The sequence below is a fragment of the Typopeltis vanoorti genome, chromosome 7 (genome assembly GCF_054136105.1).
Source record: "Typopeltis vanoorti isolate ZY-2024b chromosome 7, IOZ_Tvanoo_1.0, whole genome shotgun sequence".
Taxonomy (NCBI): domain Eukaryota; kingdom Metazoa; phylum Arthropoda; class Arachnida; order Uropygi; family Thelyphonidae; genus Typopeltis; species Typopeltis vanoorti.
Window position 1 is genome coordinate 103,292,095 of NC_143555.1, and position 25,380 is coordinate 103,317,474.

General features: G+C 35.3%; 1 protein-coding gene across 4 annotated transcripts in view; it reads left to right on the forward strand.

The window, feature by feature from the left end:
* Positions 1-25,380, forward strand: part of LOC150104923 (uncharacterized) — a 431,839-nt gene that overhangs the window by 367,476 nt on the left and 38,983 nt on the right. For all 4 annotated transcript variants that reach the window (XM_090395426.1, XM_090395427.1, XM_090395428.1 and 1 more), the window contains one exon: positions 17,422-17,705. In XM_090395426.1, coding sequence (XP_090251552.1) covers positions 17,422-17,705 — 284 coding nt within the window. The remainder of the gene's footprint in view (positions 1-17,421; positions 17,706-25,380) is intronic.

Genomic DNA, 25,380 nt, shown 5'->3' on the forward strand with positions numbered 1-25,380 from the left:
TGTCTCATTAAAACAACTAAGTTGTATTTTCTATCAACTGGGAAAATATTATTTATCTAGGGAAGGAAGAGAACAGTTGAAAGAACAGGGTCCTGTAGTATCCCTCCATTTGTAATTATAAAAAGTCAAAAGTGTCAAATAAGAAAAGTGCAATATGCTCTTGTTAAGACAACTGTAAATTGTATTTGTTGTTAAATGAGGAAAGGTTATTTCTTCTTGAGAAAGAAGAGAACAGGTGAAAGAATAGTCTTGTAGTATCCCAGCATTTTTAACAAAATTTGAGAATTTCTCCACACAAATAGCATGCAATCAGAGAAAAAGTTGCCTACTCAGTTGCGAAGACCCAAAGTCATTCTGTAAGAAAAAGCTTGTTAAGAGACCTTTATGTCAAACCATGTCATATACCTGACATACAAAAAGCATCTACTTGAGGTTTTTCTAGGTTTTAATGGTGACATAGGCAACATGATCAACAGTAATGGAATCCATAGTGTTGGTCATTACATTTATTAGTTGAGATATTTTCAGATTCTGTAGAGGTTGACTAATGATAGCTTTCTCCTCATGCTAACAATTTCATGGAAATAAAGCATAGCACAGGGGAATTACATTGGACTACGGTTTGACTAGCATTTCAAATTTTGTCTCTGAAATTATTATTATTTACATCTGATTTCCATGGAATCAGAGTTTCCAGGGATGGCCTCTTGTTCTACATCCTCTTCCATTCTATGAAAAATCTCGGCCATGGTAACCTGATAACCCCCTGACTAGCTTATATGTCTCAGTCATATCCCCCCCCCCATCTTCCTATTCACGAGGCTTTGCAATTTACACACTCTCAATCTGTGCTTGTACTCCACATTCCAAAGACCATTGACCACATTTGCAAATCTTCTCAGGGACATTTCTAACATATCCTCATCACCATGAAAACCCAGTGATCAAATCTGTGCACAATAATCCATATGAAACCCCATCATTGCTATTATCTGATGTCACATCTTCACAACTTGTGCAATGTGGCCCCTGAATTTCAAGTCCTCATATATTTTGTATACTTTGCATCCCATCGCTGCTTACCAAATTTCAAAGCCTTATACTGTGCAACATTGAACTGACAGTCCATTTACCTACCCATTCATGCAATCTACTCAAGTCCTCCTGTAAGACCACAACATCTGCTTGGCTCTGCATTGCTCTCCCCAATTTTGCATTATCTACAAACACCTGTTAAACCCATTAAATCACCGGTTAAACCCATCTCAGTATCATTAATATACAAATTAAACAAAAGTGGTCCCAAAACTGACCCCTGTGGCACACCACTAGTGACCTTCCTCTTTTGAGATACTACATCCTCATATACAACTTTCTAATACCTATCTGACAGCCAGTCACCAATCCAACTCAGAAGTCTGTTATCCACTCCCACCCATTCCAGTTTATTTAACAGCTTGTTGTGTGGCAGTCTATCAAAAGCTTTTGCGAAATCTAAGTATACCACTGCATATTCATCTCCAGATACACAGATAACTCCAGCTATACAGATTGGCTTATAATTTGTAGTCACAGCCTTTTCACCACCTTTATGCAGTGGAACAATTTTACTTGCTTTCTAATCCTTTGGAACCTGTGATGTTGTAAGACTCATATTAAACATATATGCCAATGCCACTGCGAATTCCCCTGAACATTCCCTTAAGACACATGGTGATATATAATCAAATTGTATCGCCTTGTTGACATCAAAGTTATTTCCTCCTCAAATACCTGTTGCTCATTCACAATCAAGTTATCCTTTCTTATGTCCTTTACGCTTACGTTTCTCATAATTTCACCCTGATGAGGATGAAACATCATTATAAATTGATCACTGAATACCTCAACAGTGTCTTCTGCTGTGGTTACTATTCTACCATTTTCATCCATTAACATTGTCTTACCATAATCATTCTTCATTCTACTTGCCACATATCTAAAAAAAACTCTAGGTTTTTTTTTTTCCCTGATTTGCTAATTTCTGCTTATATTGCACGTTTTGTTGTCCTTACTGAGTCACTCTCCTGGCTTTGTATAACTGATTATTACCATTATTCTTCGTGTACTGCCTCCAAAGTGCCTTCTTCCATATTTCATGCTTAATCCCCTCATTCATCCATTTTACACCTACCTTATTCAGTATTTTGATGCTCTTATGTATTTCTTTGTTAGTTCCAAAGCAGCATTTATTTCCTTACTGCTCACTCCTCATTCCATGCTATATCTCTAAGCACAATCTCCTAAGCTTGTCATAATCACCTGCCTTGTAATTTCACATATATCCTTTCCTCACAGAAGTCTGCATATAGGTTAGCCACAACCCAGGTGTTCACTTCATGATCACTTGCACCAACCGGAGGAAAGTGCAAAACTTCACTCACAATTACATCCTTTGATGAAATGATCAGATCTAAAACTCTCGATCCTTGTGTGTCCTCTTTTACATTCTACCTGAGATAGTTGTCTCTCAAGAAATTCATTATTCCCAAATACTATCTCTTCATTCCAATCTATACAACTATAATTAAATTCTCCCATAATAATGACCCTTCCTTCACTGACCCAACTTCTTTATACATTTCTTCATCACCACCCCTCCATATTCCCTGGCTTATAGCAACATTCAACTAAATATGTCTTCTGTCAACCTCTGCCTCAGACCATTGCTACATAACCATTGCCACTGTTTCCCTCTTTCATGTCTACCTTACGTGGACGTAATTCCCCTTCTATCATTAGCCACACTCTTCCTCCCTTCTTGTCCTTTCTCTCCTTACAAAAAAAAAACACTGTATCCTTCCATTTCTATTCTTGTTATGAGATCACCTTCTTCATTCAACCATGTTTCACTTATGTCAACAATTTTGGGGCAAATAAACTCAGTGAAACCATTTCATCTCCCTTTTTCTGATACTCCATGCTTTTGTAAATAAATGCAGCACTTCACTTTGAGGTCTATAACCAGTCCTACCCAAGCCACTTGCTTGTTGTGATTTCCCCACCACACCTTCCCTTGCCCGATCACCTTTATCACAACTTGTCGCATATATCCGCTCAGTCTCAATTTCCCCACCCACATCACAATATACTCCATCTCCATATACACACAATCACTTCCACTTTGAACATCCACTCTCCTTATGCAATGTCTTCCTGTTCACCCAGGCTCTCCCTCCCCCTCTGCTTTTTCCCCATTCCTCTTCATCTCTCACACTACTACTACTGTTTCCATTACCAAGCAATTCTGTCTCTTCAATACCACTCTTCTGATCCATCACTTCATCTCTTGCTTGCATCACTCACTGCACTTCCATATAGCAACAGTTTCTCCAGTGCTATAATAAATTTAATTTAATCCTTTATCCAAGTGTAAGCAAACAAAGTTTGCACCTGAAGTATCTTCAGGACTGAGGCAACTTGTGGTAAAGGTGGACTAAGCTCTCATCACTTGTCTTAGTATCTCCCATAATCCAAAGCACATCTCCTTGCAGACATGTATAATGCTATGCATTAAGGGAAGGGCCACTACCCAGACCAGTTTCGACCTTTATTGAGGTCTCCTCAGTGGGAGCCAGACCCAGAGGTAGTGATACTAAGGTGGAAGTAATAGGGAACTTCCAAAAATCTTTCTCTAAATCCAGAGTAATTTAATAATAAGGTGAGACACCTTTTGGCAACTTGTATAAGTAAATATGGCTTCTCCATTACTTCCACCTTAGTATCACCACCTCTGGGTCTGGCTCCCACTGACGCTGTAGTGCTGGATGTTTCAGGACAAGGTGCAGTAGTCATCATGTTCTGTGAGTGACCTTCAGCAGTGAGTCTTCTGACTCCATGACAGCTTGGAAATAATACTAATGCTATAAAATAGTGTTACAGAAAACAAAAAGGAAGTAGAAATGATTACGCTGAAAGCCCAAAATCTTAGGGCATTCATTACTAGCCAAGATTGTAATGCGACAACTTAAAATTACTATTTATATATCATAGGGGATTTCACATGTCCACATTTATTTAGGTTGGTTTTTAAGAGCAGCTGTCTATTCCAAAAAAAAAAAGTAGTAGTAATATTTTGTACTCCAATGAAGCAGAGCAGAAGTTATGCCATTGTTCTGGTTATCAGATTATCCATATTGTTCTGGTAGCAGATATATATTTATTATATTTTAAATGGTTGTTAGCATGTCTTCCATTTTGTCTATAATGAGTCAACTTCCAGGAGAGTAGATAAGGGGCAACAAGTTTGATACTGGATTTTGAGGGTTGCACAGAGAATATATTTAAAGTTCTGAGGTACCTCTTCATGGGGAATAATAATATTATTACTATAATCTGCATGTAGAGAATGCAATGGTGTATTTATCCACTGAACACAAACTTATAAAGACTGAAGTGAAAGTGATAGTAATTTGAAAGCAATGGTTGTTTGCTCTTCTTAGGAGTAGATTTCATATGGTCAAACTTCCAAGCTGCAGTATAAATGGCAGTGGAATAGAAGATTGCTGAAAGGTAAAACACTAATCTACAGAGCAGTCAAAGAAATTCCATTATGACCTGCAGGATGCAAGGAAGCTTTTGAATAGATTTTCAGTTATAAGATGAGTTAGCCAGTCTCATTGTTTTTCATTCAGTTGGTTTGCTAAAAAACAGCCAACCAATTAGAGAATATGCAAATTGACAGAAATAATGCCCTCATAGTCTTAGTGGATGCATCCACAATTCATCTATCATCTGGAGACTGTTTCTGATATATCCAAATTAGACAAGATTATTTTACTACCTTTCTAGAAAAAAAAGTAATTATACTTACACCATGATATGCTAGACTTTGCAAAGGCATTTGACAGAATACTGTATAGAAAACTATTTCATAAGTAGGAGCAGATGGGAATAGATATGAGGCTGGTAGCATGGATGGGGTGGGGTGGCTAATAGACATCAGAGGGTGGTGTATGGTGGAGTGGAATCAAGGCAAATGAGGGTGACTAGTGGAGATGCCCCAGGGCTCTATACTAGGACCACTACTCTTTAATTTGTCCATTAATGATATAGCTGAAGATTTGAAGGGGGATATTCAGTTGTTTGCCGATGATGCAAAACTAAGGAGGGCAATAGTTGATAAAGATGATGTAGATATCTTAAAGGATGATTTAAATAAATTGGCAGTGTGGCAAAGGACAATGGTTGTCAATTCAATGTTGTGAAATGTAAGGTAATGCACTTCGGGATGAAAATATTACACACTTCGTATCATATTGATGGTATGATATTAGTTTACAGAAAATTGATGAGACTAGAGATGATCTGGTGGTGATGGTGGATGGAGATCTGAAATTCAGAGAACTTATTGCAAGAGTTGGCAAAATAGCTCAGAGGATAACTTGGATGTAGACATGTAAAGATAAGAAGGTTATTATCCCTGTTTATTAGGCTATGATTTGGCCACATGTTGATTGCTGTGCACAGATTTAGCCACCTGCATTTCTTGGGAATTGGGAGGTGTGGGAGAGGATTCAGAGACAAGTGACCAACTGGTGACAGGTCTGTGGAATGTTCCCTATGAGGATAGATTGAAAGTGTGTGGGTTGCTGAGCGTAGCTGACAGGCAGAGAGGGAATATGATAGAAACTTATTAGTTACTAAAAGGATTCTATAAGGTGGACACAGAAGAAATTTTTCAACACATGGGAAGTAGGGGGAAAACAAGAGATCACACTTGGAAGTTGTCTGAGAGTGGGTTAATAACAGTGTGTGGACTAGGTTCTTTACTTGGAGAGAGTGGTGAATGATTGGAATGGATTGCCAGAGGTGGTTGTGAGTGCTCCAACAGTGAATAGGTTTAAGGAGACATATATAGGTATTGTGTTAATGGATACAGTGGGTCTCACATAATGAGTCTTTTGACTCCATGGAGTGCCCATATAAATAATAATAATGGAGTATTGTGCATCTAAAGTGGTAATAGCACATTTTTTTAAGTTAATCATACACACACACACACACACACACACATACACAAAAGGTTGTAAACTTGTCACGGGGAGGTCTTACTGCCATGACAAGTTTACTCCTCACCCTGGCCAGTTAAATGGGCAGGGTGAGGATTATGTAACCCGGAATCACTGCTCTAGAGACCAAATATGAAATTATTTTCTGGAACACCAATCTGGAAAACAGTTGAAGAAATTCCATCATGACCAGCAGGAACCTTTTATAATAGCTTTTTCAGTTATGGGTTAGCTGGTCTCATTGTTTTTTATTATTATTATTAACATCCAACCTCCATGTCCATGAGTCAAAAAAGATTCCTCACAGGAGGCACACACAGTTACACACAAAGCCCATCAAACCCTGCTTTAAACTCATCCAGTATATCTGTACTCACCACAATATCAGGCAACACATTTTACTCACCAGTCACTCTCCATGCAAAGAACCTACTCCTTATGCCCCTGCTCACACCCTCCTTATACAGTTTCCAGGGAGAATCTGGTAGAACAATCGGGATTGTTCTACCAGATTCTCCCATTCTATGAAAAATTCTTCCACATTCACCTGGTAACAACCCTTTACTAACTTGAATGTCTCAATTATATCCCCTCTCTCTTCTTCCTATTCACAAGGCTTGGTAAACTGTGTTCCCTAAATTTGTCCTCATATCCTACAACCCAAAAACTTGTTAAGACCTTAGCCAATCTTCTCTGGACTCTTTCCAGTATATATCCTCAGTGCCGTGAAAACCAAGAGACCAAATCTGTGCACAATAATCAAAACAAGGTCTAATCAAGGCCTCATATCATGGAACCAGAACCTACCTGTTTTTGTCTGCTTGTTAAGATCCTCCACATCATTACCATAATCTAATGTGATGATTTCACAACTACTGCAACCTGACCTCTGAACTTCAGATCCTTGTCCACCACCACTCCACCATCTCTTGTCTCCTCAAATTTCTTCAAGTGTATATGTTGCATTCCATTGTTGCCTACCAAATTTCAGAATCTTACACCTGTCAACCTTGAATTGACACTATATCTCCAGATATACAGATTGGCCTAAAATTTGTTTCCCTCACTTTATTGTCTACCACCTTTGTAAAGTGGATGCTTTCCTTCTGCTCATTAGGGGACGTGCTGTTGCCAGACTTGTATTAAACATGTGGGACAAAGCTGATGCTAACTCCTTTTTAACATTCCTTTAAGATGCATGGTATTAAATTAAAAATACCAAGAAATTATATACTTGGTTTAATCCTTTTTCCAACTGTAAGCAAATAAAGTTTGTGCCTGAAATATGAGATTAAATAAACACATAAGATGCATCTTGAGCTAGGAAGCAAAATATCTCATATACTCTTAACTACTACCCAAATGTAACTTCTAGGATTAACTGGCATAACAGATGAACTCCAAAAATCAAAGTATAGCATAATAGCTGGCATTTTATTAATTCTTAGGAGTCAATAAAAATAAAAGAATGCGCTCGCACACACACGCACACACACACCTGTACATATTATACACGTCTGAGTGGATAGTATTTACATTCTACATTGAACAGGTTGTGGGTTGAAGCTCCATTGCATTGAACTGTTTGTGAATGTTTTAGGTAGATGAATTGCATCATCTGCTGTGAGACTACCATCCAGCTTACAAGAAGCCTAAACTGTGTCTTAAAAAGCTCTTCCATGTTGGCCTCAAGCTAAATTATCCAATCTGCAGCCCACCTATGGTACTGATGTGCTACAGATGTACCTTTCGTGGATGGGATTCACATAATAGAAAATGCAAAAGAAAGAAAAATGTTAATATCTCCCATAGTTTTGACAAATGACGAAAAGATTCATTCTTATCAAGATTCAGACAGTGGAGAAGAATCTCACAATTTACCTTGAACAAACATTTACATTTAAAACTGGATCATAAAACATTTATATTCTTTTATTGAATTTTACTACTGCTGACTCCTTGTTCATCCAAGTTGTCCAGCTACACAAAATGCGCATGTGGTATTGTTCCAGTATCCTTACTACTTCAATAGAGCATCCTTTTCTCCAAAACAGATTATTACCGTATTTTCCGGTGTATAAGATGCACCCAAGAAATTTAATACAATTTTCTGGAAAAAACCTAAACTTTACCTAAACCAAAATAACACTCACAGGCTACTTTGACTGCATGTGTACGAATCATTTTTGTTGAAATGGCAATGCCATTTTGCCAATTTTCTTGCACCCATTCCAAAACTTCGGTCTCTAGTTCTCGCCACTTCGCAATTTTTCCACATTCCGTGCACTTTTCATTATGCAAATTGTACAAAATCTCCTTCTGACCACGCCAAGTTCTAATCATTTTTTCTGTAGGCGGAGGTCCAAAATGTCTTTCAGCTTCCCTATTCCCGTGTTCTTCTGCATATTTTACAACCTGCAATTTGTAACTTGAAGTATATGAATGTCGCCTGTTTTTTTCCATCACTAAAATCTATGGGGAAATATCGAACTGAACACAAAATATCTCAACACGTCAACTCAATACTGATAAACATCGGTAACTGATTACTTGGATAAGATATTATGAAACTTGAATAGGGATTCCCCGCTCTTAGCCAGTGACGTGCTAGAAGTCACGTGAAGGTCAAGCATCAATTTGATTGCACCATTAACCGCCTACAAAGTTCTTGGAACATAAAAGTGAGTGCGTATGACTTTGAAAAGAGGAAACAATCTTTACCTTCATTATATAAGATGCACCCCATTTTTAAGATAAAAAGTGTGTCTTATACACCAGAAAATACAGTAAATGAACAAAGTCCTAATTGGATGAGTATATGGCAAGAAGAAGAAGATGAAGAAGAAAAGGTGCAAGCAACACTCATTACAATAGTTGTTTTTTTTTTCCCTTGTTTTCAACAATACAACTACTGTAATGGAGTAAGTTCATTCAAGCTCATATTGGTTTTCTGTTTTACATCATAATATTTAGATGGCATTTAAATTTTCTCAGTAAGTATACTCTCTACAGAGTGGTGAACCATCACTTGGAAACCTCTCTTATAGCAGCAGTCTTATTATATTATTGTATTTTAAGAAAATAAGCATGCAGCCATAATGTTTTTTTTTTTAATTATACACACACACACACACACACACACACACACACACACACACACAGTATACTAAGTATAATAAGCAATACCTATAGCATTTTATTAAAATAAGTTTTTTATGATAGTGTATTAATAAAAACTGTATTTATTTGTTCACTGCTGTCATCATCATTATCAGTACTAGCCACCATGTAATATGATTTTGTTTTTATTTTTTCAGTGGAAAATTGTACTCATTTTGATTGAATATTAGGGGGAAAAATTTTGGTAATCATCTCTGGATAATATTAATAAGAATAAAATATTTTATTAAAAAAGAAAGGCTAATTCCAATTTCAGTTATGTTGAAACATTTCTGTAGTGTAAAATGATATGTTTATAAATTTGGAAATTTATAAACATATCATTTTACACTAAATTATTCAAAATATTACACAAAATATTCAAAAACTGAACTTGATTGTTCAGTTTTTGAATATTTTGGGTATGTGAACAACTAGATTTTGACAGGGATACTGATAATAAGGCTAGGCCATATATTATATTTATTAAGACTGCTATTAACCATTTGATTATTAAAAATCTTCATTTTTTGAATTTTTTAGATGAAATCAACTTACTTTACTCAGTGGTTAAAGACACTTGAACTGAATAGGAATATTTGGGTTTTCAGTTATTGTTTTCAGTAATACTAATATGTACTGGATATTTCAATTTTTATTTACAAAAAAAATAAATAAAAATAAACAATGCTTGATGTATTCAGGTATGAAAAAAATATATATTCAGATAAAAAAAAACTAGTCATCACCCTTTTAGATATATTTTTCATGTATAGTTGTGATTTATTTTTAATTCAGTTCTTATTTCATTGACTTACTGTTTCTGAAAAACAGTTGCACAAATTTTACTGTGAATTGAAATTGGTAAATGTTTATTTTTTATGAATTATAAAGCATTTATACTTGGACATTATTTCTACCATTTACATGCTAGCGCTTATGGAAAACTGTATCTCAGGTTATGGGAAAATAAGGTAAGTGCTAAAGTTTAGTTTCATCACTTAAGCAGAATACCAGAATGTTAAAATGAAGATGCAAGTGTGTACACCTTGGATATATTTTCTTCCTTATTAAGTGTTACATTCCAGTTAAGAATTTTTTTTTTAAATATTAATGTTCATAGTTGTAAGCATTAGTTAGCTCAATTTGTCAAGGATTTGGTGAGATTTCATTTACAGAGAAGGAGGATAGAGTTACAGGAATGAAGTGCATAAGAGTCTAAATTTGGCAGAGGAAGGAAAACAACAAGTTGAGACTATATTATATAAGATGAAAACCAACAGGACAAAATACATAATGATCATGCTGTTTTGACCTGGGACGTGACTAAATAGGCAAAATTTTAAGGTAAGAAGGGTATGCTGTATATGGGACTGCAGAGCCACTGATTATGACAAACTCAGAAAGAAAGTAGCTTGGTGCAATACCATGGAGAGAGAAAACTGCATGCAAAGGATATGAGCAGTACATGGGAAATTGTTCAAGGATGTTTGAGGAAACCAGTAGACATTGCATACCCATTAGGAGAATGAATGAGGTGGGAGGCAACATTGAGGAGGCTGCTATCTTATGTAAGATAAAATATCATGTATGTGTTGGCTGAAACTTTTGTGAAGGAAATATAAATTGAAACATGAGGAGTACAAAACACAGGGAAGAATAATGATCAGCATGGTACAATCATCAAATTCCTGATATATATACCCACAAGGAGTATATCATGTGGTACTATGATAGTGCTACATGATTGTCAGTAGTAGTAGTAGTGGCTCCATATTTTACTGTTATAACTCCAATATTGACATCTTATATTTTGGTCTTCTTTTAACTGCATCAGACCATCGTCTACATCAGTGGTCTCCAAACTTTTCGCCGTGAGGGCCACATTGGGTACTTCAGCACTGTTTAGCGGGCGTAGTAATAAAAAACTCTAGAACTAGATATATGAATTTTACTGAAAGCAGATAAAAACTGATTACAGAGTATGTGAGATTAAATTATCGTATATTAATGACAACAAACACTATCAGCAAATTCTCATATTTTTATCACAAATTATAATAAAACCATTAATGTGAATGATGTAACCGTGTTTGTGTTTTTAAAATCTTATTAAACTCAGGTTCAAATTTTGAAGTGCTAATTACAAGTAGCGATTTCAAATGTTCATCAGATAAATTTGCCTTGTATTTTGATTTGATATATTTCATTCGTGAAAAAGTTTGTTCACAAAGATACGTTGTTCCAAAAATAGGGATAAATTTACAAGCAAATTTCTTCAAATTTGGGAACTGCTCAGAGTTCAAAAATTTATAAAAATCAGGCAAAAGAAGCAGGCAAAATAGCCATAATTATAATAATATTATAAAAATCGATCAAGTTTCCTTCCTTGTATTTATCTTTAATATTCATTTGCCTGAAGTTCAATAATATCCATTTGAAGTTGACTTGGGACAATTTACATGTGAGTTTTTTGTCAATGAATACACATCGGGAAATTTTGTTTTTATTTCATTTTTTGCTCAATAGTTCATTTTAACCATGTTTTTACCGACTTTTTTAAGTCGGTAAAAACATGGTTAATTTTTTTTGTTGATAAAAAAAAGTTTATTTGGATGTAACTTTTTTATTTTGTTTTGAATTCTTTAAAAATTTTTCTTCGTTAGTCCATTTTAACCGACCTTTTACAGTCAGAAAGACTGTAATTTGGATTACGGTTACTTTTTGCTATTCGGGAATATATTTTGAACACAATTTTACTTAATGCATTTGAAATCTATCAACACCCCATGTTTTTTTTTTTTTTTTGCAGATTCTTATTGAAAAATTAGTCCAATTGGCAGGCTGGATAAAATCATGGGCCGTAGTTTGGAGACCCCTGGTCTACATCATGGTCTTCTTCTGGGTCTTTTCCTTTCCATCCTCGCATCAAACAAATGTTTTGCTAATCTTTCTTCTCCCATTCTAATTGAGTGATCATACAGTATTAGATTCATTTTACTCACGCTTTCTTGAAAATTGTGAGCTCAGTTAATCTAATGATGTCATATTCCTTCCTGATATCTTCATTTTTCATGATTTTTGCCATTGATGCCATCTGTTTTCACTCCACTTTTTCTCAGGATGCTATGTAGTCTTTGATCAACTATTTAATCCATGTATTGCCTGATCAAGGCATTACACGATACCATAATCTCTTTGCTTCTACATTATGCATATATATATAATGTCATTCAATGTCATAATGCATGTGTCATTCAATTTCTGCTGCCTTATTAATATCAGGTTTATTTAATTTTATATACTTCCTGCCCATTTACCAGCCTCATTCTCTACCCAACTCATGATGTTACAGTTATTAAGGAACCTGAATAACCCAACTGTAACCTCTACAGCAGTGACCAGTTTACCAATTTGATATACTAACATCATCCTTCCATAATCAATCTTTCTTCTGCATGCCACATATGAAAAGAACTCTCTCTAGGATTTTTTCCCCCTGACTAACTTTTGCTCATACTGCACTTTTGCTGCTCTTACAAACTGAATCATCCTCTTGGCCTGCTCTTTGTACTCCTCATGCATCCAATTATTACCCTTCATCTTGTGCAGTCTCCATATTTCCTTCTTCCAGCCTGCATGCTTAATCTCTTCATTCCATTTTATGCTTACTTATTTTAGCCTTTTAATTTTTGGAATACACTGAAATATTGTTGATGTTAAATAACATTTGATCAGTGCCCAATCAGCATTTATCTCCTTTTTTGCCTAACTCCTCATTCAATGCTCCAGGCTGCCTCTAAGCGTTTTCATAATCACCAGCCTTGTAGGTCAATATATATCCGTTTTTTCTTCCCAGTAAATTCCAGAGTCTTCTCCACCAGTCCTGTGTGACTATCATCTGGTATTTCCACAAGGCAGATGAGAGATCTGGAGGTAAGGCAGCAAGCTTGGAGGTAAAGAGATATCTTGATATATAGGAAGGTTCGTGTTATTTCTGATTTTATTTATTTCTTAGTGGTAGCTTCTTTTCTTCTGAAGCATGGATGATTGATGTGGGAAAGAACAGGTAACCATGGGTAAGAAGTAGATCTTAATTAAGGTACCATTGCCCCTTAAGAACTCATTCATTTTCCCATATGCCATTTCTTCATTCCATTTATATTATCCTAATTAAAATCACTCATAATGACCACTCATCTCTTGTTCACTAAGCTAATTTGCCTATACATTTATTTCCACATTCCCCAGCCTTAGCAACAATCCAGCTAAATATCACATCCTGTCAATGATGTCTACCTCACACCATACTCCCTCAAAAGCACTACCATGGAACCCTTGTATCTTTTCTGTTACCGTTAGGATATTACTCACTGTCTTTGTCATATTTTAGTTATTCCAATAACTTTTGGACAGATAACTGTAACAATTTCTTGTCCCTTATTTCTGATGCCCTGACATTGAATGCTGTACTTATTTGTATCTGCTTCCCATAGTCCACAAAGGACCATAGAGTAGATATTAGGAAATATTTCTCACAAAAATCTTCCACTTGGTCCTTGATTGATACTTTGCTTTTAGCTTCTTTAAGTGAAGTACCTGTCCAAGTTTTTTATATTGTCTATCCAGTTTATTCTAGGTCTTCCTCTATTTTTGAGTTCCTGGAATAAGTCTTTCAAGAACTTGCATTGGTTAGACCATTTGCTCTGTTTGGTTATATATTCACAGCAATTTGTGCAGCCTCTTAGCTTGACTGTTGCATACCAACCCCTTCTCATTCATGTCTATCATCTCCTTACTCATATTTCTACAGACTGAGCCACTCCCATTGCATCTAAGGCCATTCCATTCTTGTGCTAAACATCCCAATACACACATTCACTACTATTTCCAGCATTCACTCATTACACCATCTGTTTGTTTGCCATGACTTTATCCTTATTTCTCTGTTTATGTTTTGATTTCCAGTTCTCACATTCCTTACACCAGCATTTCAAGCTTCTCATTTGATCCTTCTCCTGCTCTTTCACATTGTCTTACTTCCTCTGATCTCTTGTTCATGCTGCTCTTTACAATCCTTCGAGATATGGACTCTCCAATTGGCTCATATCAAATCTATTTAAATGTAATCCATTAGTTGTATGCATCCATCCCACATATGAACAGACTGCATCCTTTCTCCTTGCATAGCTCTCTACCAACATATCATTCAAGATTTTTGCTTGTGATCCCAATTAATGATTTACTGTAGCTGAGCAGTACATTGGGACTACCTTTTCTACCACACTGGTGTCTTTCACTCTCCTCACTCTCATAATATTCATCCTCACATTCTCACCCTTATCCAACCAAATTGCAATCACCACTAAATTCCTCACTCATTTACCTCTCATATCTAAAGCATCAATCATCCTGTTTATATTTCCTCCTGGAAACACTCCTTATCCACTACAAATAGTAGAATCTGCATACAATGCCAGTTTTTAGTCATTCACCACCTCTTTTTCCCTGCTATCTTCCATTCTATTCTTTTGTTTCACTTTCATTTTTATCTACCAAACATCTAATCTCAGTTTGCATTCCAGTTCTCGCATATCACTTCTTATCTTGATCATATCATTCTTCAAAATCTTACATTTTGACAATTTTATTCTTCCATACCCACAATCATATTCTCAACTTTGGTATTCTCTAACTTGCCCTTTAGCAGGAGGGAACATTACCAAGGTCATAGTTTGCAGAGAAACTGGTCGAAATTCTCCATATGTATGGTCTAATAAGAAATTTGTTGCTGTATATTCCATGTTCTACTCAGTTTCCACTCAATTAAATTGTAAAACGTGCAGAAATAGATTACATGCGAAGCAAGGCACCCTAGTGCCTTCCACATTCACTTCACAGATGTATGTGGTCTTAGTTCCATCCTCAACAGTGTTCATTTCCACACCCAGTCTGCAAAACTACACATATATTTCCTAATAGAAACTTGGTTATCTTCAAGCACTGCTCACCTTTTCCATTCTTCACCCTTTCCATTTTCCACATCAGAGAGTTTCCAATTTAGATTTTTTTTTTTTTTTTTTTACTAAAACTTAGTCCCATTCTGTCAGATTCATTTGTTTCTTCACTTTCTTAGTGCCACTAGCCATTCTGAAAGTTTTCCTTACTTTACATGCTGATTTTTTTAAAGTCCAACTGTTTACCTTGATATTACCTTGTAATATCAAGGTAATCTTCCTTGCAAAAGTTAGGTTCACAATTCCATCAGGCTTTCTTTTTTTCCTACTGCACAGATCAAGTAGGTACAGATGCTGAGACATTTTTCACTCACCTACTTGTCAGATTTCATTGTTAAGTTTGTTCTTTTCTGTTGAATTATGACTTCGTTAGATTAATCCTCAGATATATCGTATTCTATGTTTCACTAAGCAATAATATAGTCATTTTTATGAGTGAATCCCAGCTGTGCAAGTTTATCATAGTTACTTCATGTTTTGTAAATAAGGCCTTTGATGGTGCACTGTGATATAATTTTTCAGGTTCATAGTGTGGAAATGATTTCTATACTGTACTAAGATTAAAGTATTATAGGAGTATTTGATCACATATACTTAACTTAATATATAGTTAAGTGTATATGATCTGTTTGCATCAATCAGTTCACCAAAAGCAGTCATGCTGACAGTGGAGGAATTGACAGCATTAATATGCATACTGTACTATTTAAAGACCAGGAATTTGTAATGTATTATAACTAACTCTTAGGCTCTCTGGTTTGTATTCCTGTAAAAAGATTTCTGGTATTATCCCCATGGAAATCATTATTATTATTATTACATCCTCCATGGACTCGGCAGACTCATCATGGAAGGTTCATTCAACTGACAACATATTTATCATACTGAATTTTAAAATCCTTAACACTCCTTGTATTACCAACACATTCTGGTAATGCATTCCATTCACTGACAATTCTCCATGTAAAATATCTACTCCTCATATTCCCCCCCCCCCTCTTCACCACATTCTTACACAACTCTTACACAAAAGGGAAGAACCAGAGGATGGCCTCTGGTTCTTCCCCTTTTGCCTTCTACTCTTTTTATAATCCCTTCTAGATTAATCCGATAAAAATCCTTTCACTAACTTAAATGTCTCTATCATATCATCTATTTTCCTCCTATCCACTGATCTCTGCAATCCACATTTCTCCAACCTCTCTCTATAGCCAGAATTCCAAAGTCCTGATATTGTCTTATTTACTTGTCTCCAGACCCTCTCCAATGTTTCCACATTACACTGAAAACCAGGTGACCAAATCTGAGCACAATAGTCCAAGTGGGGTCTGACCAGTGCTTTATACAGTGGTATAACCACTTCCTTATCCCTACATGTTAGAGTACTTCTTATCATAGCAGCCCTGCAACGTGCAGTCTTTACAACACTTGCAATATGTCCTCTAAACTTCAGTCGACTGTCAGCCATCATGCCAAAATCCCGAATCTTATCCATCTCCTGCAGTACAGTACTGTCAATATCGTACACAGCCTTATATTTCTGCACTCCAAAATGCTGAGGTTAATTACCTTCAGGAAGATTTGAATAGACTTTTGAGATAGACAAAGGAGTTTTAGTTTTTAATAAAGTGCAAGGTGTTGCATTTTGGAGTGCAGAAGTGTCAGCACATATCATTTTGATAATCTATTCTCTGTTGATCTGAAATGTGATCTGCTAAAAATATCAAGTTTTATTGTATAATGATTACTATTTTTGACAGTGTTTCTAAATAACCATATATATTGGTTATATCCATAACTGTATTCGGTTGTTAAAATTAACTAATTCAATAAATTTTTGCTATCCTGCTTGGCCAAGTAGGATAACATACCTTCTCTTCAATCAACAGGCTGTGAGTTCAACTTCTACAATGATAATGAATGTTTGTGATTGTCTTTCGATGGGAAATGAATTTCATTGTCCAATGTGAGACCACTGTCCAGCTTATTGAAAGCCAGAAGTAACGCTTGAATAAGTTTCATGTTGATTTCTAGAACAAGATTTCTGAACTGTTTCAAAAAATATATAAAATACTTTAAAAATTATTAAATTCTGAACCTGCCAACAGTACTGATGTACTGTACGTTTGCAACTTTTCATGTGTGAGAGAGACATTAAAAATAAATGAATAAAAATCATGTGTACTTTCTTTCAGGAACCAAGAACAAGACTTCTGAGTGCTGTATGTCTTTTGACAAGCCAGGCAAATAGCACAACAATAACAACATCTACAAATAACAGTATGAATTCTGTGACTTCTCTTCCTCCTACAACTCCTAATTATGGTAGGAGTCGTCGTTCTTCATTGCCAGTTGGGCCTGTTGGATTAATTCGTACTTCCCAATTTACAGCAATGTCTCCTCCTTTATCTTCTGCTAACAATCAAAGAAATCATGAAGAAATAATTGAACAACCAGAACAGTCAAAGTTGGAAGAACAGTAAATTTTGTTTTATTTTTATTTGATAGTTTGTTTGTATAAGAAATAATAATCTTCACTATTTATTTGTTAAAAAATGAATATGGTGTGACCTCTATCAAATTCTGTACTGGAATAAGTATTAAATTTTCAGTATTTACAGGATTGTCATGTAAGGAATTTCCAGTATTGGAAATTAAACAGAATGTCTCATAAAAACACGATATTAAGTGAAGGACATTTTGATCTATGTACAATAATTATTGCATTTTCTCCAGTCCCTTAAAATAGTGTAATTTTGAACTAAATGAAAATTTGATATTCATTATAAAAGATAATGAAAATAATGATCTCCAACTCTTGTACAGTTTGCAATGATAGTACACTCTATTCCTGTTCATTACAAACCTCATACTGTTCAATTATCTGACTTCAAGATCTTTTGTAACAAATGTTTTTTACATCTTGCTATTTTCCAGTGGGATGAGGACAACCTTTTGACCTTCACTACTAAAGTGGCCCTATGTTACTTCCTATAAGAAAATTTTCAGTTCATTTCTGCTTATCTTTAATTCTCAGATCTCAAATCAACATCAGATTTCATTTCTTGGGCTGACTTCACTTCTGATCCTCGCTGACACAGATGTGAACCAATCTGCCATTCTCCTCTTTCATTCCATCTATTTATTTGGAACTGCCATCTTTATTACAATTTCCCAATGGGCTACAATCTCTAGCTATTCAAGGACCTTTTCAATATTTTTCCTTAATCACTAGCTTATACACAGCACTGTTGTGTTATAGGTTTTGCAACCACTGGCATTGTTTTTCTTGGGGGGGGGGGTCTTGGATTATTGTTTTCTGCATTTACAGTAAAAGATTTGAATTTCAAGAAACATAAAAAGTTATGGATTGTCATCAAATTTCTGATATGTATCCTCAGAGAGTGTACAGGATTTTATAATAGTACTACATAAAATTACTAAATTCCTATCAACAGTTTTCCTGTTATCTGTTAGGACTCCAATATTGTCAAATCTTAAATGTTGGTCTTCTAAGCTTAGCACACTTCTTACTGTATTATCATCCTGCTATCTTGTCAACAAATACCTGTTTTGCTAACCTTTCCTCTCCCATTCTGTTTAAGTGACCATCCTACCTGAGATTAGCTTTGCTCACCAAGTTCCTTCATATTGTCCTCATTATTATGATTCTTTGATGCCATCTATTCACTGTGCAAACGTTTGTCAGAAATCATATCTGTGGTCTCCTATCTGAGTCTTTGATCAGTGTTTTATTTCTAACCTAGCTCTCAGATCTCTAATTTAAAAATGGTTTGAACACTGCTTGTATACAGCTAGTTTAGCATTTTGACTAATTTCTCTCACTCTATAAAAAATAAATGAATTCATTTATTTTTCAAAGTAGTAGGGAGTCATTAACAAAGCTGGTGAGGAGTCAAATGAATATTCATTTGACTCCCCACCAGCTTTGTTTATTCTGTTGTCTATTTCCATACATAATTGGCCATCTTCACTGGGAATTGTACCTAAATAGCTAAAATATTTTAATTGTTCTATAGAATCTCCATTGAGAATGCAGTTGATGCTAAATCAGATGTGAGACAGGAGAGTCCATCTCCACTGTTATTCATCATCTATATATAGATCGTGTTATGATGAAGGCAAGTGGCATTATTCCTGTGTTCCTATTTAGAAAAACTTCAAGTGCATTGTAATTAAAATTTTCTATGTTCCTGCATATTTTTTTAGTGTTGGTCTTTTTATTGCTGATTTTCATATCCAATTTATTACAATAGTTATTCAGTTTACTTGGGGAATTCTGCAGACTTGGACTGGATTTATTTAATGGTGTAACATCTGTAACATGACCTAATGCTACTTGCCTTCATAATATGATCTATATATAGATGATGAATAACAGTGGAGATGGACTCTCCTGTCTCACATCTGATTTAGCACCAAAGCACAACTTCAATTCTAGCTGCTGACTTACAACTCAAATATGGACTATGTATTGCTTGATATAATGTTCCATTTACACCATATAATTGGAGTGTTTTGAACAGCTTTTTTTTTTTTGCATCTTTCTCATATGCATTTTCAGATTCACGAAACTTAAATACAGATTCTTGTTACTTTCCCATGATTTTTCAACTGTTTACCATCAAGTAAAAGTTAATACTGACTGACTCTATTTGGCCTGAACCCAGCTTGTTATTCTCCAAGTTTTTTCCACAAATTTTCTTAACCTTTTCTCAAGTATGCTTCTATAAACCTTACCTGGAACGCTTGGCAGAAAAATTCCTCTGGAATTATTATTATTATGACACCTCCAGGGAGTCCAAGGACTCATCAAGGGATGGCACTCTACTCTCTATCTCCACCATTTAACCCTTTAACTGCTACAGTCGAGTTAACTGTATCATTGAAAAATCGATTTAACTCTATTTTTCATCCTGTATACAGACAAATCGGCCCTTCAGAACACACGCAATTTACAGACAAAAAATTCTAGTTGTGGTGGAGGGCGGTAGATGGCGTTAATGTGGACGATTGGTAGTAGAGGTTCTGGTGGAGACTGAGAGTTGTACAGTAGGTATCCTCCCACAATGAGTCTCCGGACTCCTTGGAGGTGTCACGAATAATAATAATAATATGCAGCACGATGCATAAGCCACATGACTGCGGGGATTTCCGTGATGTCACAATATGGCGTCTACCAGTAAATATCCATGTTATCTTACTGATGATCAAATTGATGAATTGTTAACAACAAATGAGTCGGGAGAAGAATTGTCCAAGTTAAGTGAATTGCGTACTTCAGATGAAGAAGATCCTGGTGATTCTACATAAATTAATGTGTGTAATTTGATTAATCAAGTGGACATCCTTTGATTATGCAAATTTTATAAAACACTATTATTGCCATTTTTGTGAGTGAACAAGTGTATATCAGGAATGTATGATGCTGTCTGGACTTCTTACTTCAGTAAGAATTTTAATTGATTTTATTTATAAATTTTTTTGCAAAATTAATTCAGCACATGGGACAATGTCAGTAGAATATAAAATCAGCAGTTAAAGCAGGTTAATCCACCAACTACACAGAACTGCAACCACCATCTACTGCCAATCACCACTAGTATTTTTTGTTTGTAAATTGCATCTGTTCTCAAGAATGATTTGCCTGTATGTGGGATTAAAAACCCAAGTTTTTAATGAAAAAACCCTGCTACCTCCATATGAGATTGGCTAGCTCACCTTCAGTTGAAAAAACCCATATAAAGATTCCTCTTGTAACAACGAGAATTGAACTTAGGCATTTTCCAACTGAAGGGCATAACATACTGTTGTTCTTAAAATTGTGCTATGGATGCACTCCCTTTTACTTTTATATTTCCCTTTTTTTATAAATAAGAACTCTACTCCAATCATATAGAATTTGACCTTTTGATCATTTTTTCTGAATTATGCAGTGTAGCTACTGTAAAATTTCTTTTCCTCCATTTTTGAGCATCATCTATTCTTTTTGCTTTTCCACATTTCATGTTTTTTATGGCTTTTTCTACTTAACTTATTGATATGTAATCTTGATGCATTGAATGTTTTCTACCACCATGCTATGCTGTCACTGCTTGTTTCATTTAGCAGTCTTTCAAAATAAATATTCCAGACATCTAAAATATCTTTATCTTCAATATTTGTTACGGTTATCATTTCTGATTCCTTTTACAGTGTCTCCTCTATTTCTAAGCATTTTCACTAATCTCCAGAACATTTTGCCCATCTTCCTGATTTTTTATCTTCCATATTCTTACCAGACTTCTCATGACTTGTTTAATTACTTTCACTCCCTACTTTTTTTTGTACATTTTTTTCTGTATTTTCTTAGAGCACATGCTGACTTATTTACTAGGGAATTTTGATGCACTTTTCTTTTCCATAGCTACATCTCTTCTTTAACTTCCTAAGTCCATTCTTTTCTATAGGATCTGCTACTGAGTTTCCAAGATTTGGCTCTTGTTTTCAAAATCTTGCATTTTTTTTCTTGAATAATACATACATACATGCATACATCTTCAAGGCCCACCTTTCCTAATTGGGTTGTGGGGAGCAACAGCTGCAAGAGGAACTTCCAATGGTCACGATCTTCTGCCACCAAGCTCAGGTGTTCTGGTGGGATTCCCAAACGTGTCAACCCAAGGCTTTGGATATAATCTATCCAGTGAGTCCTTTATCAGCTCTAGTTAGTTCGGATTTGATTTTAATGATTTCACCGCTGTTAATTCATGTTTCATTAAGTTGCTTGTTATTGTTTTCTTATAATTTATATTTAAAATGTTGGCAGTATCTAAATGTATTTCATCTGCTATGGTATTTGGGATGAATCTTAAGCCTCTTTCAATATTACAAATAAAATCCAGTTTGTTCATTGATCTGGGTGCTGTGTCAAAATTTAGATCTTTGCTGAGTAGCGAGAGTTCATCTTTATTGAAGGTGTGGTTGGATAGGTTAACTACGTTACTGTTATCTGCAGACGATTGGTGACTCCTGTTGTTTCTTGCTTCTCATTGGTTGTTAATGTTCACTGTGGAGAAATTCAAATATGTCTGTTGGTTTTGTCGATCTTTTAGGCTATGAAATTTGGATATGAGGTTTTCTTTCTTAGTTTGAAGAATATGGTTTGCTGTGTTGTCCGTAATCTTTTCGAGGATAATCCAAATATCTGTATTCAATACTACAGAAATACAACCTCGATCCACCTTTAAACCTCCTGCAAAATTAAAAAGCTTACTAAACTCATCCAAAAACCCACTCCCGCTGGCCAACCCTGGAGTATGCCATATTTATTGCACCTGTAATCTACCATATATAGGGGAAACAGGACACACAATTCCTATCAGGTAAAAGAAACATAAACGACACATTAAATATAATAACTATGGTGAAGCTGGCCATTTCTGATCATGCCCTGAACATTTCACATAGAATTGACTGGAAAAGCACCAGTTGTTTACATCACACCAAAAACATGAATGCAAATTTAAGGAAGCCTGTGAGATTCTTATCAACCACCCCAATCTGAACAATAATGATGGTCTAAAAATCCCAAGCATATGGAAGGCATATATTCTACTCACGGAACCTTTCTCCATAAGAGTTAACTATAAACAGGACTGTAGATAATCCTAAATCTAATATAACAATTGTCATGTTAAAACTAGGACATCATTATTACTGTAAGAAAAAACTGTCTATATGAAAGAATGTTTCTCTCAGCTTTGATGTAGTTTCTAAATAATTAATTTTTAATTTTGTTTTTTTTTTCTCACTAGAGGTCATGCCAGTAGAATAACCAGTGATCAAATCATTGTTTCTTTAGCTTACTGTGTGAAATGTAACTCAGCTTGTCCTTGTATATTTGTATATACTCCAGATGATGACCTTAATAAGAAGGTCAAAATGTCAGGAAATTAAAATAGTTATTTATAACATGGTTGTAAAGTCCATAATTTCTAAAATGAATGCTAATCACCATGCAACACTAAGAGAAAGGTTGAATATCCCCTCTTAAATCTTTCCCAATGTTATTGATATACAAATTAAAGAATAGTGGTCCTATTACCAAACCCTAGGTGCTCTGCTAGTTGCCATCATTCTCCTGGATTCACCATTCCCATTGCTCCAGTTTTTGTAATAGTTTTTTTCATGTGGTATTCTATCAAATGCTTTGGCAAAGTCGAGCAGAATCATGGTGTAGTCATTACCTTTATCCAATTCTGCTTGCACTTTATTATAAAATAACTTACTAAGCCAGGACCTACTCTTTACAAAGCCATGCTGCCCACTATAGAGTATCGCATCCCTGTCCACCTACTGTTGTATTTTATCTTTCACCAACTTTTCCAATGCTTTATCAAATACTTCCGGTACATTAATTGGTCTGTAGTTTGCTACCTCTGTCTTGTAGCCACCTTTATGCAATGGTACTATGTTACCCTCTTTTCACTCCCTTGGAACTCTTACAAAGCTGAGACTTAGATTGATCTAAGGCAATGTCAGTTCTCTTGCACATTCACGTAGTACACAGGCTAATATGCCATCCAGTCCCACTGCTGTGTTCAAATGCTATTTTTAACATGCTGAACACCTCCTTTTCATCTACCTCAATGTTGATATGCATCTCTGTAACGAAACCACCTGGATGGATACACCTTTGCAAAATGATCACTAAGCAACTCAACTATTTCTTTTGGTTCAGTCACCTTCCTACTGTGAGCATTGTTTAAAGTCATCTACCATAGTCACTTTTCTTAAAGAATCTTCCATAAACCCTTGGCAAATTGGACATATATTCTGGTCTTAATAAGCTCATTGGATATAAGTATGTGTTAACTAAACTATTCTCATTTACCAGTTGCATGAAGGAAAAAATCTCTGGTATTCATTGACTAACAAACTGCTTTTATTGAATCTAAATTGTCACCAGAACTATATAATACTACATTTAGAATCTCTGTGGAGTCAGTACAATGAATGATAAGTATCAAAACTGTCTTATACAAAAATTTAACCATCTCTTTAAAAAAAAAAAAAACTGATCGGTTTAATCCTACATTACATATAGAAAGGTCTATTGTCAATACCGCTGGCATTCTCTTGTCAAAGAGTGGATATGGATTTCCTTTGATAGCAAATTATGAAACCCCCCTTATAATACCACCAACAAAATTCATTTTGAAGTTGCACAAATTTTATATAATTCATAGCTGCTTCTTCCTAACTAATCTCAATCTAAATTCAAACTTCTCTCTCAAAAAGAACATTTTAATTATAACTCAAGCAGGTAAATGAAAAACAGTCATAATACAAGGCAAAAATGAAATGTTATACCAAACTCACTATTATAAGAGATCATTCTACTTACCACTGTATCTCATGACAAACTAATGTATCACAAATCAACAAATTACAGTTCAGCCTTCGATACAGACAACACTTAAACAATTTCACTCCCTTAACTACTAAAAAGTCCTATACAGCGCAGCTCTGTTCTAAAAGACTTGTTACTTGCTATACCCATGGCCCTGGAGTTGGCAAGATTTTCCCTCTTAAAACTTGGGCTTTTCATCCCACAAAACAGGCAAGTCAGCCAGGAGAAACAAGTTTACAAAATAATACACTGGGCTCAGTGTTAGCTGTTTCAATCAAAATTCCAGGGAACCAAAACTTGTGTCGATTTCACTATAGTTTAGTACTGCGAACAAACTTTTCCTAGGCAAATTGTATTCTAATCTGTAAAACTAATATGCTACTGAGACCATTTGTGATTGCATTGGCTGGTTAAAACTTGGCAAAACAACTGATGCTTCTCTGATTTCATAGGCATTTTCCCTCTAGATCAGAAATGCAGAGGACTTCAAAAACAAAATAGCAAGCTTTCACTCATTTCCTTCCTGTATTCTGATCAATTTAGACATTTCTGTCTGTACAAACATTCTCGTCTTATACTCTGGAATTATTGAAAAAAAAAAGTTTCCTCAGGACATTTTAAAGCTATTGACTTTCACTATAGCAAATACTGTTATAACAAACAATTCCAAAATCTCATAGGTATAGTGCTGTGCTAAAATAAATTCACTATAGCAAATTATCCACTATAACAAACTATT